Source organism: Lacerta agilis, chromosome 1, assembly GCF_009819535.1.
Source record: "Lacerta agilis isolate rLacAgi1 chromosome 1, rLacAgi1.pri, whole genome shotgun sequence".
NCBI classification, from domain to species: Eukaryota; Metazoa; Chordata; class Lepidosauria; order Squamata; family Lacertidae; genus Lacerta; species Lacerta agilis.
In genome coordinates, this window is record NC_046312.1 from 2,943,873 (window position 1) to 2,961,125 (window position 17,253).

The window sequence follows — 17,253 nt, forward strand, 5'->3', positions numbered from 1 at the left end:
GTTCTGTTTGTTGGTTTCACGGTAAAGTGGACCAAGGCGTGCAACCTGGATAAAGGTAGAAGTGTGTCTCCCAAAACTTCTATTAGGTTTCACGGACTGGGAGTGGTGGCAGCCTATTGTAAGTTTTGTCTTGCCAAAAAGATATTGAAAGTCTCCTCTGTGTTTTCTAAGCTCTACCGGTGCTGGAGAGGTGGATAATTGCAGAGGGGGCTTGCAAGATCTCTACACCCCCAAATTCAGAAAGGTCATCCACAAACTTCCTGACAGTGAGAGCCGTTCGTCAATGGAATTTGCTACCAAGGAGTGTGGTGGAGTCTCCTTCTTTGGAGGTCTTTAAGCAGAGGCTTGACAGCCATCTGTCAGGAATGCTTTGATGGTGTTTCCTGCTTGGCAGGGGGTTGGACTGGATGGCCCTTGGGGTCTCTTCCAACTCTATAATTCTATGATTCTATGAAATAGTTGAATTGTTATGGCAGCAGAAGGCAAAAGGGCACACATTTCTCAAGTCAGAATCCAGCCACAATTTTTTTTTTGTCTGAATAAAATCACTTAAGGAAAAAGTTGTTGGGGCGTTGCACCATCGCTGCTTCAAGTAGAGCTATAAGACTTACGCAAGTATGCCACAACCCTATTCCATCCATTATTTGAAAGTTTATTTACAAGACGTTCAATATCTGTAATAGCAGCATACAATAAAATCCATGATTCCAGAAGTGGTGCTTCCATGATCTTAAGGTCAGAATACTTGATCTACTGTTATTTCCTGAGGTTCAAATATCTTGAAGTTTGCTGGGGGGGAAAGGAAAAAAAAAAATCAAGTTACCATAACTACATCGGTGCTTCTTGAAACTAACTTCTTAACCTTCTTTCTTCGGCCTTAATGCTTGCTTTTTAAAAGTTTGTAAAATAAGCACTAGCAACTTCAAAGGAGTTTGCCATACTAAGATATCTCTGTTCCTATGGTTACATAGAATTAAACCCTCACATTTGATTAAAGTTATGTGAATATTCTAGATCCAAGATTAGCGCACTTGATGGGGACACAAAGAGCCCACTTCACACAGATCTGTAATGCTTTGTCCCATGCACTGAGGATTAAGTTCTGTTTAATACAACAACAAAAAGGGGAACCCTTTACACTTCACATGGAAGGCTACCCAGATTGCCTCAGATCAGTGAGTCTTAATGCTTCCAGATTTAATTCCCTTAAAATTCAGCTTGGCTGTCTTCCAGATGGCTGGGGTCGCTGAAAGTTTGCTAGCTTAGTTATAAAGGAAATGTTTTAAAAGCCATAGCTTGGTCTGAAAATCACAAATGTAACCTAAGAGAATTCCTGCCACTTATGTAGAGTAAGATTTCAGGGTTGTGTTACAAATATGTGGGAAGAAGGGGGGGGGGGAATACAAATTTTTTAATTCCCACCCTTAACTGTGCTAGGGTGGCACTTCTGCCTTTCAGCATTGTCCTTGTGGTAAGGATACAAAAAAAAGCATATAGTCTTTTATATTCCTCTGCACGAGGCAGTGGAAGACCAGAGTCCCTGGCGGGCTCTGGTCCATGGGGTCACAAAGAGTCGGACATGACTAAACGACCAAACAACAACAACAACAATTCTAATATATCTTGAATGTACATTTTATATAGACTATATTTTATATTCCTCTTTTATAGCCTACATTCTGTGAATAAAAACATGTGAATGAAAAATCCTCTTACTAAAAATGCACAACCAAATGCATCACAGAGAATTCGACACAGATGTATTCACAAGGCAGACAGGTCCAAATTCATGTTGCTACCCAGGCAACCCCAACCTGCAGCCCTCCAGATGTTTTGGCCTACAACTCCCATGATCCCTAGCTAACAGGACCAGTGGTCAGGGATGATGGGAATTGTAGTCCAAAACATCTGGAGGGCCGAAGGTTGGGGGTGCCTGTTGTTACCCAAGGGCAAGAGTTCCAAAACAGGAACATAGCTTTATTCATTTCTACTTAGCAGACTGTACTTACCACTTACTAGAACAAAAAAAGCCCCCAAAGCAGTTTAACAACAAAACAGTTAAAATACCAAAAACACCAACAGAAAACAAATATTAAAAGAAAGTGACATGAAAGTTTAAAACAAACTTAAAACTGGTGAACAGCTAACGTACTCCTGATAAACTGAAATGCTAGAATTATATGCCTAGATAGGGCTTGCCAAAATAAAGTTCTTAGCAGACACGGAGAACAATTCACTGAAGGCACCTGCCAAATATTAATGGGCAGGAAGTTCTCAAGAATGGGTGGTGCAACACTAGAAGGAGGAGGAGGAGGAGGAGAAGTAGAGTTTGGATTTAATGTCTCGCTTTATCACTACCCAAAGGAGTCTCAAAGCGGTTCACATTCTCCTTTACAACAAACCCTATGTGAGATGAGTGGGGCTGAGAGACTTCAGAGAAGTGTGACTGGCCCAAGGTCACCCAGCAGCTGCATGTGGAGGAGCGTGTGGATTCTTTTGCTGGCGCCTCCCGTGTGCAGGGCGAAGTTGACCTCACACGGGATGCCAGTTGCAGGGGTAGGCAGCCTGCGGCCGGTAATTCCGGAGCCTGCTCACACCATGCCGTGGACGAAGAAGAACCGCTGGCTGCAATCTGAGGGTTTTTTGAGTTCTGTGAGTTCATGAAGGTTGCCTCGTTGTAGAATATTGCAAGCGTCTGTCTGGTCCAAAAACTCCGAAGAGGAAAGTAATGCTAAAGGTGGCCAAAACTGAACGGCCAAATAAAGGTTTTAAAAGCAAAATGAAAATAAAACTACGAATACTGCAGTCTGGAGCAGTGTTTCCCAAGCTTGGGACTCCAGCTGTTTTTGGACTACAACTCCCATAATCCCCAGCTAGCAAGACCAGTGGTCAGGGATGATGGGAACTGTAGTCCAAAAACAGCTGGAGACCCAAGCTTGGGAAACACTGGTCTGGAGGATAACGGCTTTGGCTGCCCTGCGTGGATGGTTTCACTTTTGCTTTGCCTAGGCTTGCCACGCAACGTTCTTCTCACTGGGCTTTTCCGCGCGTTCTCCACACCACAAACAGGGAGCGGCAGCTTTTTATTGAGTGAACAACCAACGTCATAATCGATACATAAACCAATCACAACTCTGTTACTGCCCTAATTTGGGCGGGAAGCAGATTAACTGACCGTTGACTACTTTAAAGTTTGGAGCCACAAAAACCCTGTGGAGGGATCCCAGCAGCAAATCGCCTGCCGGATCCTGTTATTACCTTTCCTTCCAGGTGGAAGGATACAGTAAAATCAAGCATAATTAAACACAAATAAACACAGGTGCGAGCGCACCTGAAAGGTATATTCCCACAGAGGAGCGGAGACGTGAACCCGGTTCCCCAGATTACGAGTCTACCGCTCTTAACCACTACCCCACACTGGCTCATTGCCTACAAAAGCAGGACAAGCATGACGTGGCACTTGTAAAACCACAAGTTCTGCAGAGCAAAATAGCAGAGTGGGCAGATTCTTGGGTCATTTCCTTTTGGTATATAGAGGGTAGACAAGCTTCATAATTCCCTCCCTGGAAAGGTTTGTCTGAATCTTCCTTTGAATAGTATTAAAACCCTTCTATTCAGACACATTGTTGGCCACTATGGGGCTGAGATTCTTGGGTATGGATTTTTCCTTGAGAATACAGTAAGCCCACAACTTGCGCAGTAAGCCCACAACTTTGGTGCATTTCTGTGAAATGCACCAAAAACCAAAATCTCATACAGTTAAGACACACTAGGTTCAATGGTGAGGATTGCCAAAGTCTTCTTACCCAGACGTCCGGCCACTTGGTAATTTTTTACATTTTTTTTTTTTTTGCCAAGCACATAAAGCTGAATACGCACAAATTAAATGTGCCTAAGTTGCGGGCTTACTGTAGTCATGGTTTATATATTGAAGCGTTTGTTTTTATCCCAGTCAAACACCAAATTCTTTGTTCCACCAAACAAAGAGTTCACAACAGATGGCAGCCCAAATAACGGGAAAATTTGTATTGTAAAAGCAGGGGGCCAAAATATCTCTCACACTTACTATGTGATATGAAAAAACAAGACCTTACCTGTCCTCCACTGCTTTGTTAGATGGGTAGAATACTTTGAATGAAAACCCACTTCTTGGGAAAGATCCCTGGAATGAGGGGGTAAGAAAGGATTTCAGTTTTTAAAGCCCGCCATTTGGATTTCTTAAGAACTTCTGAATGGCTGTAGCTCAGAGGTGCATCATCTACTTTGCATGCAGAAGGTTCAGTTCTCTGCATTTCTATAAAGGCTTGGGAATACCCCATCTGAAACCTAGACAGCCACTGCTAGTACACATAGACAACACAGACCAAATCTGACTCAATGTAAAACCAGCTTCCTCTGTTCTTGTCGCCACGGCAATAGAACCTTGATAAAATAGATTTGATGAGGAGGAAATGCCCCATGGCTGGGCTATCACCTCACCTAGCGCAGGATGTCCCAGGAACTCTCTACACTTGCCTTTTGTTTTTAAACGACAATTGTGTTCCTGCCTGGATCTTTCCAAAAGGACCCAATTTAGATTCTGGAAAGGATGAATCAGTAGCATTCCCTACAACACAAGGCATCTCCAATTTGTTCAGCTTTACGGGGACACCTCTAGGAGGCTGATCCACGCCACTCTTTTCAAAGACACATTGTTCTAGCACCAGACTGAAGTAGAATCTAAAGCTCCAAATGAACAAAACAGTGCACTGCTTGCAAAAGAATAAGTACTAGTCATCACCACCTGGCAGCATTTAATTTAAGAATAATAATAAAAAAGAAGGAAGGAAACTCAGGTACAATAACTTTCAGTTAACTTGCCATTTTTTTGTTCTGGAAAAACTACATAAATGTTTGCATTACATATCCATCAGAAGGAGCGGCCCTAAGTAGGAACAATCCCAACTAAGAGTGTGTACTAACAACACATTAAACATTTTTTATTTTTTTGCTAGAGACTGTTTTTCATCATGCTTACAGAAGGAAGAAAGGAAGGGAAGGGAAGGGTGGATGGGTGGACAGAGAGCTAGGATCTTACGGGATTTATGCAGAGGCAATCAGTGTTGGTCACAGTGAACGGGTCATATTTGTCAGCAAAGACAATGAGATCCGGCAGAGGGTAGGTTCTCAATGTATAGTCATAGGCCCAGTAGACAGGACTAACATTAAGGGGTAATGGAGTCAGATGTCCTTGTGATAAAATAGTCTTTACAAACTGCAAGGCAAAGAACAAGGGCACACACTTTACTTTGGTTTCCATTTGAAAGCAAAAACCTGTCTTTCAAACTCCTATATAAATCACAAAACCATCTTCTTTTCCTGATGATTAGCACATGTTAAAATAGCACTATATGCTTCATTTCGAGTTCTAAATCTGATAAACTAAGTCAGAATTGAGACTCATTCAGATCTCTGCAGTCTTGCAGGGTTGTGCGGTCACTACTGTGGCCCAACAAAATTCCCATGTCACCAACAGCATCTGAAGTGATACTTTTCCAGAGCAGAGCAGCTGCAAAGCCTCTTGTATGGAAGATGAACCATTTGGAGTCCAATGTAGTCATCAGAATCCATCCACACATTCCACTAAGTATATTTAAAAGTTTCTACAGTAAATGCAGAAGAAAGAAGATGGAATTTCAGCTCCTCTCTCTCTCTTTTCAATGACAACTATGAAGCGGCTGTAACCCGAGGTATGACTGCACTGCATTCTTCAGGACACCCAAAGTTCCCCTTCTGCTCCTGCTCCTGCAGATTTGGGAGGGCACACCGGGGGGGGGGGTAGTAGAGAAGGGAAAATCTCATTGTTTGAGCAGAAATCTGCTTGCACAGTGTTGAATATCACCCAGAATACAAGTGGGAGTCCACTCTGCTGGTAGTCAGATACCACTGGATAGTTTTCTCTGGGTGAGATCCAAATGTGGCAGTCCACTTCCACAGCCCACTTATTTAAAACGGCCCTGTGATCCTTGGATGAAGGGTAGTACAGTGGTACCTCAGGTTACATACGCTTCAGGTTACAGACGCTTCAGATTACAGACTCCGCTAACCCAGAAATAACGCTTCAGGTTAAGAACTTTGCTCCAGGATAAGAACAGATATTGTGCTCTGGCGGCGCAGCAGCAGCAGCAGCGGGAGGCCCCATTAGCTAAAGTGGTGCTTCAGGTTAAGAACAATTTCAGGTTAAGAATGGACCTCCAGAACGAATTAAGTTCTTAACCCAAGTTACCACTGTATAGGAGTTGAATAATAAATAAAAACAACAAAGAAATCTGCTTGCAAATAAGGAGTTGTTTTCTCTTCTTCGCTCTCCAGCCCTCCCCATATCCTCCAAATCTGCTTCAGAAAGTTACTCCCCACCCTTCAGAGCGGGGGGGGGGGGGGGGCAGATGCAGAGGTAAGGAAAGGAATGAGAAGCAGGTGCCTGATCATATTACAATGGATCTCTTCCTCAGTTTCTTATTCTATTACTAAAAATAATCATGCTAGAATAATAGTAACGACCTAAGCTGCAGAAGCTTATCCCCAAATGTTTCATGCTTTTTTGCCTTACGTGATTAGAAATATCCAAGTTGCTGTTAGGAAAACGGACACAGTTCCGGCACATCTTATTTACCAGGTCTTCTCTAAAGATTATTATTTCCTGACTGCAGTACTGGACTCTGGAAGGAAGAAGCACAATTTTATTTTTTTCAGGGTGATTAAACAGGCATCCAGGAGAGACCACCAGCAAGGCAGAAACACACACAGACTTCTCCCTGGATATCCAGAGTATTAACCCTACACAAATATGTAGTATTATGTGCAGTATGACACATATTAAAGGTCTCAATTTAAAACATCCCTTTTAAATTGGGACATTTACCTGCAAGGGTTTGTAGTGAAGACTGAAAATGGCACCTGCTGTTTGAACTCTTCAGTAATGTTCTCAGGAAGTGGCGGTCTGAAATAAATTTGTGTGGTATGTATTAGAAATAAATGTGCGTATTCTCATGGTTGGATGTTTGAATGAATCACCTTGATTGTCAAGTCACAAGCATACCTTGGCAAAATTGAGCCTGGGCCAGGGTCTTCAGAGCCAGGAACAAACACAAATCGACTGCTATAAATACATACACTATGTTTAACGTAACTGATAGGTAAAAATCAAAGCATCAGAAAAGTAAATGGCAACATTACTCAAATACAATCAGAGTTTTAGAAGTGGGTGGCAGGCCACCTAAACCTCCAGTTATGACAGGTGAATGAAAGGCTTTTTGGGGATTTTGTAGCTACCTAGGAGTTTCTAGCTAGCAAAGGTGCCCTCCCCCATTGTCTCCCAAGACAGACGGGATGCCAACAACAACAAAATGTTTAAGTGTGGCTGAACAAAGGAAAATGAACTTTTTAGTAGCTGTTATCAACATTCTGTCTACAATACATGGTGTGAATGGACCCAATTTTTCTTTCTTTAAGTGGGACTAAACTCTGCAGGGTGGAATGTTTTCTAACTGATAAATCTGAAGCACATCTTCTTCAGAAAGATTTTTCACCAAGCAAATAAAAACACAGCACATACCTCTTATGGATACTGGGGTATTCACATATGATATTTGCAAGGGCTTTCAGTGAACCTAGAGGTACAACCGTAAAAACTTTCCTATGAAACTGCATAGTTATTCCTACATCTTCTCATCTTATCCACAGGTAACCAATATACATCTTACATCGACAGCTGAACAACAGTTACGCAGAACACCTCTTCCCCACCTTAAGTAACAAAACCAGTTGGTTATATTGTAAATGGCTTTGTGGAAGCAATTTCTCACAATGCAAAGATCACTAAGGCAGTATTTTTATTGTGGGGGAGGAAGGGAAAGGAGAATTTTAGCTGCTTCGAAACTCCTTCGGGTAGTGATAAAGCGGGATATCAAATCCAAACTCTTCTTCTCTTCTTTAACCTATATTTTAATCAACTGTTTGTTTGTTTTTAAAATGTTTTTACTGTATTTTATATTCAGTGTTAGCCGCCCTGAGCCCGGTCTTGGCCGGGGTGGGTGGGATATAAATATTATATTATTATTATTATTATTATTATTATTATTATTATTATTATTATTATTATTATTATTTAAATTAGTTCCCACCATAGATTCCTCTACAGAACTGTCTCTCAAATGTTTAAATAACACACAAACAGAAAAAAACCACAAACTATCCACAATATGCAATAAAGCAGCTGACTCCAACATACCTTTTAGCGACTGAATTTGGTTTTTTCCATATGGGGCAGAGGAAAAGTTCCCACAGAAGAAGAAGCAAGTTGGAGGCATGGAGGAGTAACCTGGTTAGAGGAACAAGGAACGTTACTGACTTTTGGTTTGTTAGCACGTATCTTTTTTACTTTTACATAGTGCTTCACATTTCAACCGAAACCTTTAAGCGGTTGACAAATATGGGTCAACAGAGCTACCTGAAAACATAATGCGCAGCTTCTCCAAAACTTCTGCTTGGTCCAGCCAAACGTCCGAAAGGAACACAAACATGGCGTCCTCATTTTCTTCTTCCAGCTGTTTCAGTTTCGCAGAAGATTTCACAGAGGTCGAAGAAGGCCCTCCAAAGAAGTTTGTGTTTCCATAATACGCCCTACAGCATGAACAGCAAATGCCAAAAGGCTCCGTTTAAGCTCGCTCCTCTCCCAGATCATGTCCTCAGTTTGTCACTTGTTGCTTGCAAGGAGTATGGCTTTAAATGAGGGTCTGTAGCTTCCAGCATTGATCACTGACTCCCCAACCCAGCTCACTAGGTCCCTCACCTGCATAAGGTTTCTGAAATGCAAATTTTTGTTGATAATAGTCATACCTCAGGTTGTGTTCGCTGCGGGTTGCGCTCGCTGCAGGATACGAACGCACCAAACCCAGAAATACCGGAATGGTTTACTTCTGGATTTTGGTGCTCGCGCATGCGCAGAAGCACCGAATCACACTTTGCGCATGCGCAGAAGCGCCAAATTGCGTCATGCAGCGGTGTGGGTTGCGAACGCTGCAGGTTGCCAAAGAGCCTCCCGCACGGATCGCATTCACAACCCGAGCGTCCACTGTAATCCACATTACAAAATCCATCCAAACACCAGTTCCTCAAGAGATTAAATAAACTGTATACTCTTACAGCTAAGAGTTTCCTTCAGAATAGTGGAGCAGAATGAAAATTTATAGTTTTTTACCTGGTCGTTGTAGAAGGCTCTGTAGGGGGGAAGCCAAATGCATTGACATGAAATATTTCATCTTCATACCAGCCTAGGAAATAAGATTAACATGAGTTTTTTTTTCCAAATTCAAAAAAAACTCATGGTATGCTTTAATCCTATCACTCCCATTGCTACCACACCCTCCACCGAAGATGCCAGGCTCACTTAACATATTTTACATGATTTTTCTCCCAGGCTCTCAAATGTGTAAACACAAACAGAAAAACCACAAGCTAATCTCCTACTGACTCATAAATGCAATAAAGGAGCTGATCCCCAAGTACCTTTTAGCGAGTGACTTTGGTTTTTTCCATATGGGACAGAGGAAAATTCCCACACAAGAAGAAGCAAGTTGGAAGCATGGAGGAATAACCCGGTTAGAGGAATGCCTTACTCAAGGAGGCCCACCTAGAGGTCTGCTTACAATCACTGCAGCGCCAGATTAAAAACATTTGTTTTCCTGGATGTTTAAGAACAGCTAGTGTATTTATTTATTTATTTAGAGCACTTTGATTTTACCATCTATTTAAATAGGAAATTTGCAGATCTTTTAGTACCGGTATTATATGGTCCCGGAGGCAGCTCCCAGTCACCAGTCTAGGTGCCTTTGACACCCAAGACCCACTCTATTCTCTGGATTATAATCCATTTTAATTGTTTTTAATACTGCATTTTTAAATTGTTATAACACACCCTAGGATCTTATGATGAAGGGCAGGTTTAAAAAATCTAATTAATAATAATAACAACAACAACAACAACAACAACAACAACACATAAGTTGTTGATGCAATCAGTACTCTGCTGGAGTATATGGATTGTGTACACAACTTCTATAAGAATAGGTTCTGTTCATAGCCTTAGACCAACACCTAGGCAGTGTCCTCTGTTACAATTCTCTTCTCTCCACGCACCCTTATTCATTCAGATCCCTGGATTTATCATGCAAACAGAGCCAGTAGTTATATCAGCTGAACAAGTCTGACCTTACTGAGAAGAGTCAACCTTGAGAAGAAAAAAATGATCTGGCTTACCTTCTGTTAAAACAAAACATGACTCTGTGTATAAGCCACTGTGGAACTGGTACAAAACAGTTAAGGAAGATGTTTTTGCTACGGAGGCAGCACTACAGAAATGATTCTAATTATTCTAATCAAAGCAAATAAACAGCTGTGGCTCAAAACACAGACTTTAGGCAAGGATGCGAATATTCTTCGCACCTTCATTTCTCCACATGGAAGCCAACAGTCTAAATTTTTCCATGTGTTGGTTAAAACAGATTCACAATGATTAAACTACAGGGTAGGAAAAAAGAACTGGGGGGGGGGGGGTTGAAACAAGTAGAAAGTCCACAAAGAAATGCGAAAGGGGAAATAGGAGTTTATCTGTGTTCAGTCCCTTTTCTTACTTAGGATGCACGTAAAAGGATATTGCTTTACTAATGTCCAGCTGGACAACTCCTGTTGGATCTTCCAAGAAAAACTTTCCCTTAAAAATACGGATAAAAGTAATTAGGGCCAAGCCACTCAGCTTCAAAACACTCCCCGTGAGGTCATGCCACTGTAAAAGAACTACACGTATGCTTATATTAGTTGAATATTTTGGACCATTCCCCCAGTCACATTTTAACACAAATCATGTGCATCGCCACCAGAACACTGAACAGCAGTGTCATTTAAAGAGTCGCTGATGCAGCACGGCTTACCTCTTTCAGCTGGGTTATCATCCCCAGAACAATAACTTCCTTAACTTTAGCTGAGTTCCCCAAGAGAGTGTCTATAGTTTTCAGCTAGAATCAGAGACAAATAAATTAAATTAGTTAAGGCCTGCGTTTCCCAGATTCAATAATTAGCTACATGGCCCTTAGAGCTACTTTTAAAGACTCCTTAGTTTGCTCTCAGGAAAAATGGGAGCTGCTGTTTGGGAAACTCATGTCCAAAGCCTCCAAAAGGGCTTTGTGTTGAAGGTACAGGATATAAAGTCTGTAAATATTTAAATAAGTAAGTAAGTAAGTGGGACGCAGGTGGCGCTGTGGGTTAAACCACAGAGCCTTAGGGCTGGCCGATCAGAAGGTCGGTGGTTCGAATCCCCATGACGGGGAAAGCTCCCATTGCTCGGTCCCTGCTCCTGCCAACCTAGCAGTTCGAAAGCACGTCAAAGTGCAAGTAGATAAATAGGTACCGCTCCAGCGGGAAGGTAAACGGCGTTTCCGTGCGCTGCTCTGGTTTCGCCAGAAGCAGCTTAGTCATGCTGGCCACATGACCCGGAAGCTGTACGCCGGCTCCCTCGGCCAGTAAAGCGAGATGAGCGCCGCAACCCCAGAGTCGTCCGCATCTGGAGCTAATGGTCACGGGTCCCTTTACCTAAGTAAGTAGGTAAATGAAAACATTTTAAATTTTACCTGGAATTTACTTCTGCTTTCCTCTGCAGGTGCGCCAATAGCAGATGGTGTGAACAGTTCGTGCCTATGCGTTCTCTGCACAGTGGGAAATACAAGCCAGGCAGAAAGGGAAAGCACCATGCATTTATGGTTAAAACATTCCCCCCACCCCCCCGTACAATGATGCCCTCAAGCTATTATCCCACATTAACCCCGGTCCTAGCCTACTATGGTTGGGATATGTGCTTTAGAAGCTTGGTGGTAAAACGAAACGATGTTCCACAGCTACAAAGTTAATTATTTGGAAGGAAACTGCAGCTGCTTGCTTAACGTACAAGTAACTCATGGAATTTGCTGCCACAGCATGTGGTGGCAGCCACTATTACAGGTAGTTTTAAAATGGGAATAAGCCAAATTCGTGAAGGAGGAGGACAGTGTCAGCAGCTGTCAGCCATGGCAGCTAAGTGGAACCTCCTGGTCCAGCGGTAGCATACCTTGCAATATCAGTTGCTGGAGGGCAAACAGCACAGAAAGGATACTGCCCTCAAGTCCTTCTGTGGGCATTGGAAGCATCTGAGTGACCACTGTGGGCACAGGATGCTGGGCTACATGGGTCCTTGGGTCCGATTCAGCAGCGCTCTTGTCATGTTCTTATGGCCTTAATATGTATCTGATGGAGTATTTCCCCGCATTATCTCACCTGCTGCAGGATGATGTAGCGCTCACGAAACAGTTCTGCTTTATCCCTGGCAGAGCCGAATAAATTTGGAGCAGAATGGCCGGTCATGGAGAAGCTGAAATCAATTTTTACAGAGACTTGTGTAAAGGTGGATTTTAAGTGAGCACAAAAAAGTGTGCACGCATAATAATAATCATCATCATCATCATCATACCCCGCCCATCTGGCTTCCCCGGCTGCTCTGAGCGGCTTACACAATATATAAAACATAATAAAGTATCAGACATTAAAAACTTCCTGATACAGGGCTGCCTTCAGATGTCTTCTAAAAGTTGTATAGTTCTTTATCTCCTTAACATCTGAAGGGTGTTCCACAGGGAGGACACCACTACTGAGAAGGCCCTCTGCCTGGTTCCCTGTAACTTCGCTTCTCGCAGTGAGGGAACCAGCAGAAGACCTTGGAGCTGGATCTCAGTGTCCGGGCTGAATGATGGGGGTGGAGACGCTTCTTTAGGTATACTGGGCAGAGCCCGTTTAGGGCTTTAAAGATCAGCAGCAACACTTTGAATTGTGCTCAGAAACACACTGGGAGCCAATGAAGATCCTTTAGGACCGGAAATAAATGGTCCCGGCAGTTACCAGTCTAGCTGCCACATTCTGGATTAATTGTAGTTTCCAGGTCACCTTCAAAGGTAGCCCCACGGAGAGCTGTAGTCCAAGCAGGAGATAACCAGAGCATGCACCGCTCTGGCGAGACACTCTGCGGGCAGGTAGGGTCTCAGCCTGCGTACCAGGTGGAGCTGGTAGACAGCTGCCCTGGACATAGAATGGACCTGCGCCTCTGTGCTAAAATAGGGAACTAGGAATCCTTTGCATATTATAGGTCAAACCTGGTCTGAGGAAATGGGGAAACAATTGTTGGGGTGCAAGCTCTTCCGAAACTGCAAAGCAGGAACTTACGGGAGAAACTTCTTTCTTTCAGAATTGTAAACGTATCTGGGGATATCAAATGCTCCAATGATGTTGAAAATATGTTCCCTGGGGGTTAAAACAAAGAAATGCACTGTAAGGCACATACATATGCATGCATTTTAAAGAGAAAAAAATCACTTTAAAAACAATTTGCTTATTTAACTTATATGCAGAATTCATCATGCAAAAGGCTGGACTGGATGAATCCCAAGACGGAATTAAGATTGCCAGAAGAAATATCAACAACCTCAGATATGCTGATGACACAACCTTGATGGCAGAAAGTGAGGAGGAATTAAAGAACCTTTTAATGAGGGTGAAAGAGGAGAGCGCAAAATATGGTCTGAAGCTCAACATCAAAAAACTAAGATCATGGCCTCTGGTCCCTTCACCAGTGTCGAAGCAATGATTTTTCAACATCAACTTTGTTGGACTGCTCATGTTGTGTGGATGCCTGATTCTCGTCATCCAAAGCAACTACTCTATTCCGAACTTAAAAATGGAAAGCGTAATGCTGGAGGTCAACAAAAGAGGTTTAAAGACTGTCTCAAGGCAAATCTTTAAATATGTAGTATAAACACCAACAATTGGGAAACACTGGCCTGTGAGAACAGCCATTACCAAAGGTGTCATGGGCTTTGAAGACACTCGAACTCAGGACGCAAGGGAGAAACATGCTAAGAGGAAGGCACGTTTGGCAAATCCACACCGTGATCAACTCCCGTCTGGAAACCAACGTCCCCAATGATGAAGGACATGTGGATCCAGAATTGGCCTCCACAGTCACTTATGGACTCACTGTGAAAACTGTGTTTATGGAAGACAATCTTACTTGGCTACTAGTGATCACCAAAGAAAGAACAAGATTACCGGTACAATCCCTCAGTCTAGAGAAGGGGCTAGCGTTAATGAGTTTTAAATCTGAAATACCAGCAGGGAGGGCTACAAATGGCAATTAAACTGAATTTGATTGCAGAAATGTTCCCAGCGGTTTGTTTACTCCTCTATGTGAATTGATGCCGACTTACATGGTCTCATCTAAGGACTGGCTGCACTCCTGGACTGCTACTTCCACCATGGCCCTTTCAATCATATTACATGACACTGAGGAGAACAATTCAAAAGATTAAAACGGTAACCTACGTATCTGCTGGCTACAGAAGTATTTTACAAAGCATTTTAAAATACCTTTGCTTCAAGAGAAATCATAATAGAATTCCAATCTTATTAGCAGTGAGAAGCTAACAGCTAACATAATGCTCTATTTGCTGGTTGTGCATCCAGCCTTCTGACCCAAAGTTCTGCCCCTGCCATCTATTGTGCCAATTATTACATCCGTGGAACCTTAACACACTTGATATCATGAGCACCACAGCCACACAAGGATGCCACAAAACTCTTAAGAATCCAACTTTCTTTTCTCTTCAAAGCATTTAAGATCACCAAAACTCTACTTACAAGGCTGCTTTTCAACAGCGTCAATTATACTTTCTATCATATCTTCAAGCTCCACTTCATTAACTGTCTGAAGAGCTTCTGTGAGATACTTGGTAGCTTCTCTGATTAAAGAATAAAGGAGAACAAAATTAGTCAAGATGTGATTGGAACGATCCTAATAAAGCACATGATGGCATACAGACGGACGTAAACCTCACCACGAGAACTGCCCCTATTGAATCATTAGTTTGCCGACTAAAATACAATCATACCTTGGTTCTCAAACGTAATCCATTTCGAAAGTCCATTCGACTTCCGAAAACGTTCGAAAACCAAGGCGCAGCTTCTGATTGGCTGCAGGAGCTTCCTGCACTCAACTGGAAGCTGCAGGAGTTGCGTCGGACATTTGGCTTCCGAAATTGTAAACCGGAACACTCACTTCCGGGTTTGCAGCATTCGGGAACCAAAATGCACGAGCACTAAGGCATTCGGGAACCGAGGTACGACTATATATTGCTACTTTGGAGCCTAATTTCAGCAGAGGGAGGGGACCTGTGGGCAGGGCCAGATTTAGGTTTGATGAGGCCCCAAGCTACTGAAGGTAATGGGGCCCTTTATATGTCCAGCTGTCCTTTGTCAACAAATTGCCGCTGCTTTTTGTGTTGAATATATGCTATATGGTCACTTATGGACCTAATAGCAGTATCTAAAGCCATTTGCACATAACAAAATATGTATTTTATCAAAGGAATTGTTGAACTGAAATACAATTTAGAAGTATATTAATAGTGAAATACAATTAAGTCTATTAATAGTGAAATAATTATTAAGCTCTAAGTTAAAGTGATTTTTTATTCCTAACAAACTTAATAATGCAAACACATTGGCATTTGGCAATAACAAAAGTTCCTTTAGATTGAAACACAATTTACAAAAACTCATAATCTTGTCTCTAGAAACTTGCTATAACATGAAATAATAATTGTAGGTTTTGTTTTTTATATTTTATATTTTGGAAATGTACATCCAGGTTTGTTTTTTCCTTTAAAATTTTTTGGGGGCCCCAAGAGAGTGGGGCCCTAAGCTATAGCTTGCTTAGCTTGTACGTAAATCTGGCACTGCCTGCGGGTGTCCAAGGAAGGGCTTTGCGGGAGCCTGTGCCCTGGTGACCTGATTTGGAGCGAGACTTCTTTCAGAGACTTCATTCAGCTGCTTTGCCAAGGAGTCATCGGGGGACCTCTCTCCTCTTTCCTGAATTTGCCTAGCTCTTTTTTTTTCTGAAAGCTTTCTAACCTAGGACTGTACATAGAAACCTTTCTCACATCTTGCAGCACTGAATTCCCCACGATCGTGGTGGCCCTTACAGATGTTAGGTTCAGGAGGTAGCTGTGTTGGGTCTGGCGCAGTCGAAAAAATTGTCCAGTAGCACCTTATACACAGGCAAACTCTGGCCCTCCAGATGTTTCGGACTACAATTCCCATCATCCTTTGCTAACAGGACCAGTGGTCAGGTATGATGGGAATTGTAGTCCCAAACACCTGGAGGGCCGGAGTTTGCCTGTGCCTGTTACAGACCAACTAAGTTTGCTCTGGTATAAGCTTTCGTGTGCACGCACACTTCTTCAGAAAGCTTATACCAGAACAAACTTAGTTGGTCTACATAAGGTGCTACTGGACAATATTTTTTTATTTTAATTATTATTTTTTCTTCTTGTAGGACTACAGCGGCAGCCCCATCAGGCAGCATTGCCAAGGGTTAGAGCTGGTCAGAGTTTTCGGCGTCACCTCTCCATTTCACACCAGGAGAGACCCCCAAGTCATCAGGATATGGCGAAAAAGGGCGATCCATTCTTTTCACACCCCCTTTGTCAGTTGAGCGGGGCGGCCACCTGATGAGCCACGGCGCCCGCGTGTGCCTGGGGCTGCGTTCACACGTACACGTGTGCACGCACCCCTTCCTGCAAGGGACGTGGGTTGGGGGGGGGGCAGAGTCTTGCTTCCCAACCCCCGAGGGTGTTTCTCTCAGTGAGGGTCCCCTTTTCTTTGCCGCCTCCGGCTACTCACGCGCGGAGCAGCAAGCCGTGCATCTTGAAGGCGGCGCCCACTTTGCCCCTCAGCTTCTCCGCAGCCATCTTGAGCAGCTTTCCCGCCAACGCCGAGGCCGCCGCCTCCTCGTCCCGCCCAGCAGCCCGGCCCCTTCGGGAGGAGGGAAGGCCCGCCTCGGCTCCCCACTCGCCGGCGGGTGCTTTGCTAGGCTGGACGGGACAGACGTGTCGTCATCATCTGAAATAATTAAATATAAATAATAAAAATAAAAGGGAAGTGAGCATCACCCTGTGCAAAAAGCATATGCATCTCCAAGATCTGCATTTATTATAGAGGGGTTTTTTTTAATGATTTAGAATTGCTTCAAGTAAATATGACTATATATTGAAAAGGAAATTTTAAAAAATCCTTCCAGTAGCACCTTAGAGACCAACTAAGTTTGTTCTTGGTATGAGCTTTCGTGTGCATGCACAAAGA

The 17,253-nt window shown here is 43.0% G+C and overlaps 1 protein-coding gene across 3 annotated transcripts; it reads right to left on the minus strand.

Moving 5' to 3' along the window:
• Positions 1–631: 631 nt before the first annotated feature.
• On the minus strand, positions 632–16,896 carry POLE2 (DNA polymerase epsilon 2, accessory subunit). Of its 3 annotated transcripts, XM_033158847.1 has the most exons (19): positions 16,795–16,896; positions 14,752–14,852; positions 14,322–14,397; positions 13,282–13,359; positions 12,343–12,436; positions 11,664–11,738; positions 10,968–11,051; positions 10,694–10,750; positions 10,297–10,345; positions 9,239–9,311; positions 8,489–8,661; positions 8,270–8,359; positions 7,595–7,649; positions 7,079–7,138; positions 6,902–6,979; positions 6,590–6,698; positions 5,078–5,254; positions 4,095–4,162; positions 632–789 (listed from the first exon to the last, which is right to left on the minus strand). In XM_033158847.1, exons 1-19 carry the CDS (start codon positions 16,860–16,862, stop codon positions 771–773), a joined length of 1,584 nt encoding a protein of 527 aa, XP_033014738.1. In that variant the 5' UTR covers positions 16,863–16,896; the 3' UTR covers positions 632–770. The 3 variants fall into 3 exon arrangements, with proteins under 3 accessions (XP_033014738.1, XP_033014824.1, XP_033014891.1); XM_033158933.1 differs by lacking the exon at positions 5,078–5,254; XM_033159000.1 differs by lacking the exons at positions 14,322–14,397; positions 16,795–16,896 and having other exon boundaries at positions 14,752–14,788.
• Positions 16,897–17,253: the final 357 nt, after the last annotated feature.

Coding starts and splice junctions, on each gene's coding strand:
- POLE2 (XM_033158847.1), bottom strand. CDS start 16,862: ATGGCTGCGGAGAAGCTGAGGGGCAAAGTGGGCGCCGCCTTCAAGATG. Junction 14,853..16,794: donor CACGGCTTGCTGCTCCGCGC/GTGAGTAGCCGG, acceptor TTCTTTAATCAG/AGAAGCTACCAAGTATCTCA. Junction 6,699..6,901: donor TTCACTACAAACCCTTGCAG/GTAAATGTCCCA, acceptor TCTTCCTTCCAG/AGTCCAGTACTGCAGTCAGG.